Genomic DNA, 14,165 nt, shown 5'->3' with positions numbered 1-14,165 from the left:
ACTTCCGTTTTCCGGCCTCCCTTGGATGTGTCTGTTATAGACTGTACGTCGTAGAGCTTTTTTTGTGTGTGTGTATTTACGCTAAACTTGCTTCAACTAATCTTTGGCTCCCGTCTTCTGTGATACAAAGCGGAGATTCTCAACTGCATCACCGTGCTTTGACGCGTGGCTTTGAAAACTAGCAGTGACAACCGTACCGTTTTATTTCCTTTTACGTTCTCCCCTATGCTCAATAGTAGTAACTGGACAAAAACATTAGTGGGACCGCGCTTCTGTCTTGTTAACATACATTGTAATAAACCTTTTCTTTTGGCTCAGCTTACTCATTCAGCTTTGAGACAACCTTCGTCACATATGATCCTCAGCCCTTCGTCACTCACTTTCGCCATCCGCTTTGTCAACCATCTCTGTACCGGCTAATCAGGTCATGAAGCTTTATTACCTAACGTACCCGCACGGCTTTATCGAGCATATTCCTGAATTACGGGTGCTATAATGTAAAACTATTCCAGAACTTTCTATTCCAATTCTGCAGTCAGCCCTCTAAGATTGGTCAAAAAAATTTCGCTTCATTCCCCTTCGCCTGTCTTTCCCGCAACGTCATGAAAGCCTCGATAGCTCCCCATCTGATATGACGTGTGCACACTGACTATGCATGAACAAATCGGGCAAGATAAAAATAATTATTTCTGATTCGATTCCTTTTCGCCATTAGCCCTTTGCTATTGGTCAAAACTTACTGGGCTGCGCCTACTTCGCCTGTGTGTCATGCGACGTCACAGGACCGCGAAAACACACTGCGTCAAAATGACATATAGGCATTGAAGATGCATTAATGTGCCGAACAAAACTGAATTTTCCTCTGAATAGCTGAATAGCAGGAGATTATCCCGTTCCGAAAAGAAGATGGCGGCCCGCCAATCGCTCAGGCACTGGCTACTCGCACCTGCCGGAGAGCATGCATTTATTTTCGTATAATAAAGCCTTTTGCGTAACAGTATATCGTTATCGAGTCTTTTCGGCAGGTATGGGACATCGCTCTACCAACTGTTCGTTGCTGAGGATCCGTTTTAGCTGCATTCTTAACCCTCCGTTGCACGCCGCCACGACGGTCGACCAGCCAGTCGCAGGCGCCGGCACCGCCCTTCTCATCCGGTTATCGATTTTCATTGCGCTGGCACGGCCCCGTCGAATCCTGCTCCACTTGAGCGTGCTCCTCGCCTCTTGTCAGGCAATTGGACTAGAAGAAGCGCTAAATGTAGGCAATGTTATTCATTTTGAAAGCAAACAAAAGTGGCTTCCTATAAACGAGGAGAGCGTTTGATTGGGCTGTCATGCAACGCTGTGGGTCACCGCCCGATGCTTGCGTGGGCGGTAACGTAAACTTGACGTCAGGAGATTGGAATAAAAACAGATTGCAATAGTTTTACGTTATAGGGCCCTAACTTTGCGCCATGTTTGTTACGTACTTCATCATCCGACATTGTCGCCAGTTTTCTTTTTATTGTGATAGCAATTATATGGACACTCCAGGCACATTTCTGCCGTCGCTGTGAGGTTCCGTATGAGTAAAAGCGCGTGAGGTTGACCCGGCGAACGCAGTTGTCTCGCGTGCGCGAGCCACGAACGCCGCCCACATGCGTGCCCTCTCCTATGGCGCGCGAGGGAGGGGCGTTCTCCTCCGGTGGCTTCTGCGGTGCCTCGATGTCCTCCTCGCGCGTCGCTCCGTACAGAGCGGAGACAACCGCGGCGTCTACTGCGGTGATGCCCACGCGAATCGTGCACGCCGTAATAGACGCCTTTGGCTGACGCTGTAGGAACGCGTTGCCGGCGCTCGTGTGTCTTGAAAGCGGTCTTCTACGTGGCTAAAGTGCGCGCCGAGAGCGCTCTGTCCTGTCCCATTTTTTTTTGTTAGTCTTGTTAGCGCTAGTAACTATGTCACAGTAAATACATCAACACCAACTAGCCCAACTTTCTGCGTTAACTACTATGCTTACTTCGTACAGCTTTCTACTAATTTGCTATTACAATCGGTGCTTCGTCTTTCGGGAGTAACTGCGAATTTTTTTTTCGTTTTATTGTTTAACCTCGTAACTCATATTTTCCTACCGAGGTTATCTTTTTGTTCTTTCCTTTTCTTTGTTAACTACACAGCTTATTCACTCGCGTCTGTTATCTTACTTGTCACTTTCCTTCGTCGCCAAGACACAGACGACAAGAGGCCTGCGTTTAGTGCCGTGGCGTCGTGAGTGTAGCAATTGAGTGAGCTTACGCATTTGAATTATAGGTCGCGGATGACACTTAATGCGCTCTTTTTCCTTTTCTCCCGTAACATTGTTTGCTATGACAAAGCCGGCTTTCCCTAGATAAAATCATAATCTAAGCGCGAAATTATATTTTTATCTAAATGTTGATCGTCATAGCCCCCCTACCCTCGTCCCCTTCATTCATAGTCGCATAATGTGATCACGGCGCCTTGCCACACATGTCATGAATTTTAGCGCTGGCGCGTACTGTTCGTCCACTGTTCCGCTCTATGAATTGGTTGACAATTCTCGAAAAATTGTTGAATGCGCGCCCTTGGCTTCACATTAGCTGAGATACAGAGGGGAGGGGCAGGGCGGGGGGAGGGTAATGGCACTGATTATTTGTGAATGCAGGCTACAAATTACAAAGTACAGAACCGGGTGTAGGCATGGAAGCAGACCCATTAAGGGGTCACAAATTTCACGCAGAAACAGCGTTCAAGTAATGCATTGGAGAATGACACGATGACAAAGAGTCTGCATGTTGCCACACGCGACCTCATTTACAGTTCGCACGCACGTATGTCCTTATGCTTGTATTCAAATGCGCTCGCGCCGGCTTTCTTCATTTAACTTTTCACCAACGACGTGTTCTTTATTATGATTGTAATTTTTTTAAGGTTTCCCTGAGGCGTAATGCAAGTTGCAACACAAATACAAAAAGGCGTCGCACGTATACAAACAATTTTGTTTCGTGCATGAAGTCTAGCAAGGACTGAAGACATGTCGTATGTCGCTCGATGTCCTGCCGATGCTCCGGTAATACACTGAGCCTCTGCACTCTCTCGAATGCGCGTTGCCGCCTTTTGTTCAGGCGCGCCAGTACGAGCAAGGAGAGAAAGCGTTGTGGTCAAGGGACGAGCTGTACGGTCCGTCGTAATTTCGAGCGGGAACTGATGCGCGCGGCACGTCCCTCTTATATCCGCCAATGCCCTTTGCAACGGCCGAAGCGAGCTGCCACGCTCAGATCGATGCTGGGCATTGTCGCCTGCCTGCTCCTCTTCTTCCCACCTGCCGCGTGTTGTTCCTTCCACAGCCGCGTCGTTTAACCTCGACACCAGCGCCGAGTTTCCGCACTCGCATAGATCCGAGCCCGGATGATTCCGCGAGTACCTGTCGGTGTAGCATCCATGAAAGCGACGTAACTGCATGGCTTCTTCGTTGCATTGAGCGAAGTGTCTAGTTTGGCTAGTTGGTGATCCATCATAGTGATTGAAGAACGCGAATAGCGGACAAGGACATATACAAGGCGACGCCAAGTGCCGACTTCTAGCGCAGCTGGAACGCAATTTATTGGCAACTCGGTTCCAACTCACTCGGAAGTCATCGCTTGTGTTTCTTTCGTTGATGTCCTTGTCGGCGCCGTTTTCTGCTGCTCGCTCGCTACTCGTCTCATGGCGCCATTTGCGGCACTTCCAGCATGCACGCGGGAAAATAAAACTGCGCACGGGATAGCTATAAAAATCGCGGGACCTTCAATAGTCGCGCTATAACTTTGGTTAAGCGAATAAACTAATCGCACCGCTGCTTTTTAACGCGAAAGCGCCAAGCGTACGTGTGTTGCTCGTACGAGTCTTATTTACACTAACTAAATAGCAAGCAAATATACGTATAGGTCGGGCTTTCAGCTGTAGATGGCTGTATCTTCGCAACTCGCGCTTGATAGTTGAACTTGGTGCAAGTTTCTAAGCGCGAGACAATGTTAACTGCTGGAATGGTTCTACGAATCCACCCTTGCGTTGTGTCTTTCCCAGGTAAAACTTTATTATTCATGCCTTTCATTTTGAGAAATTTCGAATTTATAGCTCTGAAAGTTGTCGCGTCACCTATCAGCAGGCAGATAACCTAATGGGCGCTTATCTCGTGTCTTCCCTTCCTGTGTGTGTTGTCTTTTTGTTGCGCTAATCATTTTCGTCAGTAGTGGTCTGATACCAGAGTGATAAGTTACTGTTATTTGTTGTCCCTAGAACTCACGTGCGTCTTCTGTCCCCCAGAAACTGTTTGCAAGAACGGACGTGTCCTTGAAACGGTGTTTCGCGGCTGGTTGAACAACCCTCCGACCAGCTGCGCGCTGTAAACGGTGCGTTCTCTTTGGAGCCGTTCCAAGCGGCTCGCGGTTCGTTCGATGAATAGCGCCCTCGCTCCTGCGTCCCCGGCAACGAAGATGCTATACATATCTGTGCGGCCGATTATCTGCCCGAATCCCCCCGCCCCCCCCCCCCCTTCCTGTTTGCCAAAGGCGACCGGTCGATAGAAAAAGGCGAGCGGGAAGCTTGGTCCGGACGCTCTATATGTCACGGCCGCTTGCACGGCGCAGTCCCGCGATTTCTCGCCCCGGTTTTCGGCGGGAACGAGTAATCCCCGACTGAAAAGGGCGCGGACACAGAGTCCCGGGCATCGGGCCGGTCGATCATGGTGGGCGTCTGCACGTTGTCCGCACCATCACAGCGAGTTCGGTGCTGTGATTTTAAGATAATGGCAGTACTTCGTCACTTTTTACTGTAGCTTGTCCCAGCTAACGTTATCCGAGCTGACGACCGAACACCGTAGGTCCTAAAATCGTATCTTGCACCGCGTTCTTGAAATACCCTTTTCGTTGAACAGCTTGACTAACGTTAGTCGGGACACACGGTATAAAAACCAGTAGTCGTGTAAGCATACCGAATTTAATGGGAAGCTTCGAATATTCTGAGACTATCCGTCCTGGTTAGGGGCGTATCCAGCAATGTTTTTCGAAGGTGGTACGCAAGTGACCACGGAGGTGGGCAGCGGAAAGCAGAGGACAGGTGGCATCCTGGTACACAGATATTTCGGGGAGGAGGGGCAGACAAGCAGAGGCGGGGGGTGGTGGTGGGGGGGGGGGGGGGGGGGATTCAGCTGCCTCACCTGGTTGTGTATAGCTATCCCTTCCCGCAATCAAGGTCGCAGCACTTCGGAAACACGGGCCACAGTTACCTGTGAGAAGCGCCGCGCATCCGCGAATCGTGCATCGCAAGCACTCTTTTTCACTTTTATTTCCCTCCTTTCAGCAACCCTGTAGCATTCGTTAAACGAGGCTCGCGGTGAGCTTTGCACCTCTCCCCTGGGTAAATTATGTGTCGCGAGTCGAGCGCTGACACCTTTCGCGATAAATATCGATTCCCAACCCGAGCGATTCTTTTTCATCTTCATTTGCCCCAACTTCCTGGATAACCCACGTGTCGCCACCGCGTGTTTCTGCAGCTTCCAATATGTAGTGTACTTTGACCGTCATGGGCCGTGTCACGAAACTTCAGGGTAAACCACACCCGTACGATATATAGGAAACCCGGTCGCCGCCGTTTTGTATATACTATAGTTCTCACGCGGTTACTCGCTGCGTCTAAACGTCCTCCGGGGAGTGTGTGATTGGCATATACACAGTATAGCACTTGTGGTCGCTGTAGTGTATTCGCGACACACACACTCTTTCTCTCCTCTTACTTTCCTCCTTACCCTAAGGCTCAGCGCGAAGTCCGTCAGCAGCAGGTATAGTGCGCGGCACTTGTCACTTCCACTGACGGCACGCGAGGGACCTTTCTTTTATCTAAGCGTCGCGTACGTGTTGCGGGAAGGTTACCTCTTCGTAGGTTGAGAGTAGGAACACATCTAATTTTCTCTTTTGTTCTGGCTCGTATAAGGGAAAAAAAGTGGGGGGGGGGGAGGGGTGTAGGTAGAGAGACATAGGCACGGTGTCGCGTAGGTATCGGCACAAAAGGTTACAAATGCGTAGGTTGAGAACAATGCGTTCGTGTTTCTTTCCTCTCTTTCACTTGTTTCCTTACTCGCGATAAGGGAAGCTAAACGCGTCGGTCGCGTAATGTGTGTCCGGCCGTGATTTAATCGAACGCCCACCACAAGCCCGCCGGGTCGAAGCTCAGCTCTGTTGGTTCGTTCGGCGCCGAACGACGGGTCGTCAATTAACCGGCGCCAAAAGTGCAACGGAAACTTTTTGTGACTGTGTGGGATGTGTTACAACTGGCGTTGCGTTCGCTGCTGTTGTGTTGCTCTCGAAACAACTGCGTGCACAGAGATCGCGAATCCTTGCACTTACGTCACCGCTTCGGTATTCTTGGACAATGCATGCCGCTGTACTTTCTTGTGATACGCGCTGTATCGATTACGCATACAAACCGCGCGTGGCTAGCTCACTGTTTCTTAATTCTATCTTATTCAGTCGCCCGCCTAAATTATGTCCCTGCACGATGGGCGTAGTCAACCTTTTGCAGAACCGTTTGGACTTGCAACGGGCCGGATAATGGTTATGGGCGGTAGCTAGACAAAACTAAAAATCAACTTTATTATTTCAGTCTCCGTATTGCATGAACGTTATTCTGCGTGTCATTAAATAAAAGCAAATGAAACTGCTTCTCGCATTGTTTAAAAGCACAGAGATTTGCTCCTTCGTATACAGAACTTCAGCCGTCAAAATATAACGAATATTGAAATACTCTCTCATAGTTAAGAGAATTAATGATACATTCTAAAATGCATACTAAGTTGTTTGCCTGGCGATATACCTAAGCATGCAAGCATACAGGTCATAAGTTTGGAATCTACGTGCTGTTTACTGATTTACTGTTTAAGCTTATATCATTGTAGTTGAAGAGTAATACCAGTTAGGTTCCTCCTACTTCAAAGGAAACTCGGGGAAATGCGCTCGCAAGGTTTCGACTTTTCCGCAAGCTTCGTATTCGCATATTCAGGCTTTCATCTGTTTCCTTTCGTTCTCCTGTCTGATGCCGTCAGTGAACTAATGTTTCAAGCGTACACTCTTGAATGTCACTGCACATTTTTCTGGGGAACGCTATTGCAAAGTTATCCACTTGACCTTCTTTTTCTTTTCGCTGATCTTATGGCTACGTCTATACCGCCTGCCACAAATGCCGCCACTTGCGTCAGAGAGCAATGCATCTGTGGACGTCCACTGGTGTTGGCAAACGTCGTTTCGTATACGCAAACGCCACGTAAGCGTTACAACTGAAAAGATATCCTGCACCTTAAAGGAGCTCCGTTAGATAAGCGAAAAGGATGTTTGACTCACTACTATGCAACACTGGGCACTCCCCGTTTTTCATGCCATGCAACATCCTTCTGCATCACCTAAGGTGCTTTTTTTTCCTTCTTCAGAGAAAATATGACGTTCATATAAGTCGTCGTCACCGACTACCGCCTTGTCAACCGGAGGTCGAGGCAGCTTTGCGACGAACATGTAGCGATATCGTCCTGCATTCGAAACACTGAAGCCGTACCTCATTCAATAGCAGAGAATAAGCTGACTCAGATTTGAATGGCTCAAGAAGCTAAAATAAATGTAATACTTTCCCGATGGTATCGGCCTTTTTGTCACTAGATATGGGACATATGACATGTCACGGCTGGCCTTGCGAAGAAAGGGTACCTCGAGCAAATCTTTGCCTCGCAACTGATCAGAAGTAACCGTGCGGTTAACTATAGTGATGTCCTTTCTGAAACTCAAAGCCATGTTCGAGAATGAATATCGCTTCCGAAGACTTTCCCTAACGACTTCTTATCATGCGATATGGTCAACTGAAATCTGCGCAGTAAAGTAAACGTAATATATATTTTATTCGCCGAACAGGCACGAGATATCTCCTTATTCTGATGGTCATTAATGAAAGGAGGATAAAAGTGTGGTTCTTTCGCTTGCGTTGGAGTTGCAGCGTGCCGTGGTGATGCGCAGTTTGGTTAGGTTTGACATGGTGTGAGTAACTACAGAGTTCTTTCTGATCGCTTTCAACCCATTCGTCTGGTGACTGCGCGTGCGGAAAGTGCCCTCCAAGAAGTGACGTACTAGAAAGGAATCGACCAATACGGTCTCGTCCGTGCAGCAAACACCGAGGAGGCGCAAATAAGAGCGACGACGTGTTTGCATTCCGCGTGCCGGAGTGTGTACCGTCGACCTCCGTGTCACCGCTCAAAGTTGTGTTTGCGCTGTGCCTGGTCTCTTGAAAAGAAAGCGATGGAAATAGAAAAAAAAGGAAAAGTTCTCCGAGTTCCTTCGTCCAAGAGTTTCGGGAACATAGAGGTTTTTATATCTGATCGCCATATATTCCTATTATTGGATACACGGGTAAGGGGACTTATGTGTTTTGTCAAGTGTTCTTTTCTATCTATCTATCTATCTATCTATCTATCTATCTATCTATCTATCTATCTATCTATCTATCTATCTATCTATCTATCTATCTATCTATCTATCTATCTATATCTATCTATCTATCTATCTATCTATCTATCTATCTATCTATCTATCTATCTATCTATCTATCTATCTATCTATCTATCTATCTATCTATCTATCTATCTATCTATCTATCTATCTATCTATCTATCTATCTTCATTCATTCATTCATTCATTCATTCATTCATTCATTCATTCATTCAGTCTTTCTTTCTTTCTTTCTTTCTTTCTTTCTTTCTTTCTTTCTTTCTTTCTTTCTTTCTTTCTTTCTTTCTTTGTTTGTTTGTTTGTTTGTTTGTTTGTTTGTTTGTTTGTTTGTTTGTTTGTTTGTTTGTTTGTTTGTTTGTTTGTTTGTTTGTTTGTTTCTTTCTTTCTATCTTTCGTTCTATCTATCTATCTATCTTCATTCATTCATTCATTCATTCATTCTATCTATCTATCTATCTATCTATCTATCTATCTATCTATCTATCTATCTATCTATCTATCTATCTATCTATCTATCTATCTATCTATCTATCTATCTATCTATCTATCTGTCTGTCTGTCTGTCTGTCTGTCTGTCTGTCTGTCTGTCTGTCTGTCTGTCTGTCTGTCTGTCTGTCTTTCTTTCTTTCTTTCTTTCTTTCTTTCTTTCTTTCTTTCTTTCATTCATTCATTCATTCATTCATTCATTTCTTTCATTCATTTCTTTCATTGCTTTCTTTCATTGCTTTCTTTCATTGCTTTCTTTCATTGCTTTCTTTCATTCATTTCTTTCTTTCTTTCTTTCTTTCTTTCTTTCTTTCTTTCTTTCGTGTGCACCTTGCTTCAGCCACAAAGTTAATTAAAAAGCAGTTGCCTTTCCTGTACATGCCGTGACGGGCTTCAGAGCATAACGCGATTTTTATATTTTTTATTGGCATGTTGGAAGGTAATGTTGACAAAGGATCGGCGTCCACTAGTCGTTTGCCCTTGAACAAGTGGTGTACAATTGCGTACATAGTTTTGTATACTATATGCGCATTGTTTTATAGGAGAAAGCATAACAACAGTTAGTGCAAGCATGATGACGTCCTCACATAGCAGCCAAAGCTACCTCGCGACATTACCAAGACGCTATCAAAGCAACGATGGGAAGAACAGTAATGTCACATATACACAGTGACAGTGAAAATAAAAACTGTTATAAACAAGACGTTCCTTTTTTTTTACGTCCCTTAATAGCGACCAACAATGCCGCTGTCTCCAGGAATCGTTTTAATGCCGGGAAAGTGCACTTTAGCGTGACTCTTCTCTACCGCAGTTCATAAGCGGCACTCGGGCGGAGCAATTGCCGGCAGCTTGCGAGGCCGTAGGCCCACCTGCAACTAGCAACGCTCTGATCCCCGCCTACGAAGCAATGATTTGCCGAAGTTATGGAACTTCGCGTTACTCATACTTACTCAAAATATATTCTGCAAATAAGTCCTCACATACATATTGAAACAAAAATTGGGTGCATCCCGCGCATATGTAGAAATCGGTATTAAGCGAAGCTTTCTTTGAAGTTCGCGCAGATATTAAGGCAAATGTTATCCAAACGTAGTGTTAACGACGCGAATGCAATGCGTTGTGACTGTCTGCGGTGAGAAGATTCGCTACTAGGTATGCCACTATGAACTGGTGCTTAACGATAGCTCGCCCACGGAGTACACGTTTGGCGTTCGTGTTACGTACGGCCAGTTCTATTGAAAGGGATCATTTTGTACATTTTTACGAAGATCTCTTTTTTGTGTATGTACAGGTGGTGTGCACGCCGAACGAGATTTTGTTTCATAGTAAAGAACTCTCGTAAACCGAGAACCTTGCTCGCAGTAGTGTGCTCGCTATGCTTTCCCAGTTTTGAAGCTGCGTTCGGTGTTTAGGCGAGGAGTGCAGCCGTACCAATCCCAGCGCCGCCTCCATCGTGCCGCACTATCTGCTAGAACTCTTTCGGCAGCTTGTTTATTACGTCTCTCCCATTTTGTCGCGTCAGCACCCAGCTGTTGCATTACTTGCACATATTGCGTCGATTACTTAACGCTCTGTGTACTTGACCTGTCTGGACAGCGTTATCTAAATATTTAAGTCTTCGAAACGTACGAATCCTCTCGTTCCATTTCTTGGTTACGGGTGTCGTAGAAAGTGGCACTTCGCCTTTCCCGCCGCTATCATCGCAGCTACTTTGCCGCGAGCGGTTCGCGAAGATATTGAGGGCGGCACCGCTCGTTAGGTATAAGGCTTTATTTGTTTTTCTTCCGCACCCCGTTCGTTTTCTCCAGAACGTCCTCGCGTATTCCTACGTGTAGAGGAACACGCTATCGTGCTTCGACGAGGCAATTTTTGGAGCAGTTCCCGGTGCGCTCGTATATATTGACTCTGAAAAGTTACACTGCGATCCCAGCGAGACCGTATATTAAACGCGGGGCAGCGGACCGCCCGCTGTCTTCGAAACGTACCGAGCAACGAGTCTCAACAGAATATACGGCATAGAAAGTATAGAACTGCTCTGAAATACGCCCCACTGCATAGCTCAAGGTGTTTATTCTTTCGGCCACTTCTTTGCTGCTATTATTTCCTTTCCTTCCTTGCCGTTTCACCTCTCTCTTTCCTTCCTTCCTCTCTTTCCTGGACGTCATTTATTGCCCTTTCTTCCCTCCTTCTTTCATTCCTTCCCTGCTTCCCAGCCTTTCTTTTTTTTTCATTTCCTTCTTGTCTGAGCCCTTCCCTTCTCACTTCATTCTTTCATGACCTCGCTGATTGCGTCTCAATTTTGTTTGCTTTCTTCCTTCCGTCCTTACTTCCTTTCTTTCATAGTTGTATTCATTAGCTTGCTTCCTGCTTTACTTTCTTTCTTTGTTCGTTCCTTCCTTAACTACCTCTTGCCACTTTTCCCCACCATCCTTGTTTCGTTCATTACTTCCCTACTTCCCTCTTGTCATGCTTTCCTTGCTTGCTTCCTTAACTTTTTTCCTTCATTCACATATTCATGCCGCTCGGCGTTTTTTTCTCCTTTTTGATTCCTTTTTTCCTTCGACTACAGTACTCAAGTCTGCCTTCTCTCCACCCTTTATATGCATTTATTTTCCGCTCTAGCTGAGTTTTTGCCTGGCCCCGCAGCTCGTTTGCGTCAGCACACCTTTTAACTTACACATCTTCACTGGTTTAGCCTGGTGAATATGAGTGCGCGCTTTCTTAACATGCGAGCAAAATATATATTTAAGAAGTGGAACTTGAAAAACGCGTGAAGTGGGCCCGGTAGCGGTGAGATCGACGAGCTCTAGGTGATGTCGCGGCGTTGTCGTCGGGCGTCCGCAGCACACATTTAAAAGCGTTTCGCAATGCACTCTCCGTGACCTACTGCGCATGCGCTCTGCGGCCTCCACCGATCGCGCATTCGCTGGCGGCTTAAGTCCTTGAAAAAAAAAAAAGACCTCCGAGGTGCTAAATAAAAATAAATGAAAAGGAACTGGCAGCGTGCTTTGAGGTCTTCAGTTCTGTACGCGTACCGCTCATTTAACGCGCCTCGCCATCAACCGCCATTTCGTCTACTCCTAAAGCACCGCGCGAATCTCGTTCCATCTTATTTCTGGAGAACTTCACGCTTCGTTCTCGAACAAGCACGATGCCCCACGGAGAGTCGGCCGTGGTCGGTCACATGGTTTCCCCCCTCTCTCTCTCTCTAGTATAGGAGCAGCAGCTAGCTTAGCGGGTTACTGCCAAGTATAGTAGAGGCTTGAGGCCGCGCTACTATAGGCGAAGCCTACACATAGCAAGACCCGGTTGTACATCAACCGGCGGGTCGTCTTCAGATGTGCTCCCCCTCGCCCCCCCTGCCCCCCCCCCCCCCCCCCCCCTGGGGAAATTCGCCTAAAATGCTCCTTCGGCGCCCCGAGGGCTACGTGAAGGTCGAGCGCGCGTGGAGTTCAGAGCCTTCTCTCCATTGCAACCCAAACCCCCAACCTCAGTTTCGGCGAAGTGCTCGGTGAGACAAACGAGCTGCGCACTTCATGCTTAGCCATTCCGCTAACCCAAGCGCTAACCCCCAGGCGTAAATAATGCGCTTATTGATCGCACCTTCTTGCTGCTTGCGCCGCGTCTTTAATCCTTCCGTTTCATTCTTTATTTATCTAATGACCTCTTCATCACAAAGATACAAGAACGTACAATAGGGCTAGTATATCCAGCTTTGTATAAATAAATTACCCGCATGAAGCGTCATTTATGTTATCGTGACTTCAGGTTGCTTTGTGTAGAATTTCTGTGAAGAATTTACTGAAAGTGAAATAACACAAGCGTAGCAGCGGCTACCATGAGTGATTGGGAAGGGGGGAGGGGAGGTGGTATACTTAAAAAGATAGGGAGAAAATTAGTCATCATCATCATCATCATCCTATATTTTTTTTTATATGACCACTGTAGGACGATGGCCTCTCCCAGTGATCACTAATTACCCCTGTCTTGCGCTGGCTGATTTTTACTTGCGCCTGCAAATTTCCTAATTTCATCAACTCACTTAAATTTCCACCGTCCTCGACTGCGCTTCCCTTCTCGTGGAACCCATTCCGTAAATCTAATCGTGCATCGGTTATCCTTTCTATGCATTACATGGTCGGCTCAGCTCCAATTTTTACTCTTAATGTCAACTAGAATATCGGGTATCCCCGTTTGCTTTCTGATCCACACCGCCGTCTTCATGTCTCTTAACGTTACGCCTAACATATCTCGTTCCATCGCTCTTTTCGCGGTCCTTAACTTGTTCTCGAGCTTCTTTGTTAGCTTCCAAATTTCCGTCCCTTTGACTAGCGAAACAGAAATCGCCGCACAGAATTGTGAGGATAATGTCTTATAGTATAATAATGTCTGGATAATATTGTCTTAGGATAATGCCTAGATCCATGGTATTTATATAAAAAAATATGTAGATAATTTCTTTACAAAGTTTTCGTTGAGTGCCGCAATAAATTTTAATGGCGGCTTCGTCGGAGTCTGTCGACTCGTGTTCGTTGCTTTCAGCAAGGGTATGGTGGGAGGAAGGTCTTTCGTAACGCCGAGTGGGCTCCCTGGATTTGCTGTCTTCGATGGAGCATCGCGATTGAAGGTCGTCTGCTCCTTTAGGTTTTCCCTCGTAATGTTTTCCCCGCATAGCTTGGGAAGGATGACTTATAACTGAGCGGCTAGGATCCTCCGACCTACTGCAGTGTTGCAACAGAAAATAATCCAAAAGTATAATAAAAAAGTGTGCGTGGTGAAAGTCGAGCTCCAAGAAACGATGAGCTAATTGTAGTGCCGTAGTGTACAGTGTATAGGATTTGTATTGGCTGAACGGAAGACCCTGTTCTATTTTGTGAGCCGACCTGCTTGGAGTGTTTTTCAACGTTACGGTCTGTAGGAATGATTTAGCGGTTTCGCTAACTCTGCCCATAAAATTATGAAGTGTCGTTCTTCAATGCCTTTTTGCTCAGATTATTGGTGAATCAACTAAACTTTTCATTTTTTTCTCTTTTTTTTTCGATTTGCGCAGGCATGGCGAAGACCAGATCGTGACCCCGTTTGCTCAAATATTGGCCTCACTACGTAGCGTGCTGAACAACATTAAGCATCTCACCAAGGACGTCCCACCCACGTGAGTGTT

General features: G+C 46.5%; 1 protein-coding gene across 10 annotated transcripts in view; it reads left to right on the top strand.

The window, feature by feature from the left end:
- Window positions 1-14,165, top strand: part of dnc (phosphodiesterase dunce) — a 696,777-nt gene that overhangs the window by 671,815 nt on the left and 10,797 nt on the right. For all 10 annotated transcript variants that reach the window (XM_070524785.1, XM_070524787.1, XM_070524784.1 and 7 more), the window contains one exon: window positions 14,055-14,156. In XM_070524785.1, coding sequence (XP_070380886.1) covers window positions 14,055-14,156 — 102 coding nt within the window. The remainder of the gene's footprint in view (window positions 1-14,054; window positions 14,157-14,165) is intronic.

The sequence above is a fragment of the Dermacentor albipictus genome, chromosome 9 (genome assembly GCF_038994185.2).
Source record: "Dermacentor albipictus isolate Rhodes 1998 colony chromosome 9, USDA_Dalb.pri_finalv2, whole genome shotgun sequence".
Taxonomy (NCBI): domain Eukaryota; kingdom Metazoa; phylum Arthropoda; class Arachnida; order Ixodida; family Ixodidae; genus Dermacentor; species Dermacentor albipictus.
The sequence above is the reverse complement of the archived record's forward strand: the minus strand, read 5'-3'. Positions and strand labels throughout refer to the sequence as shown.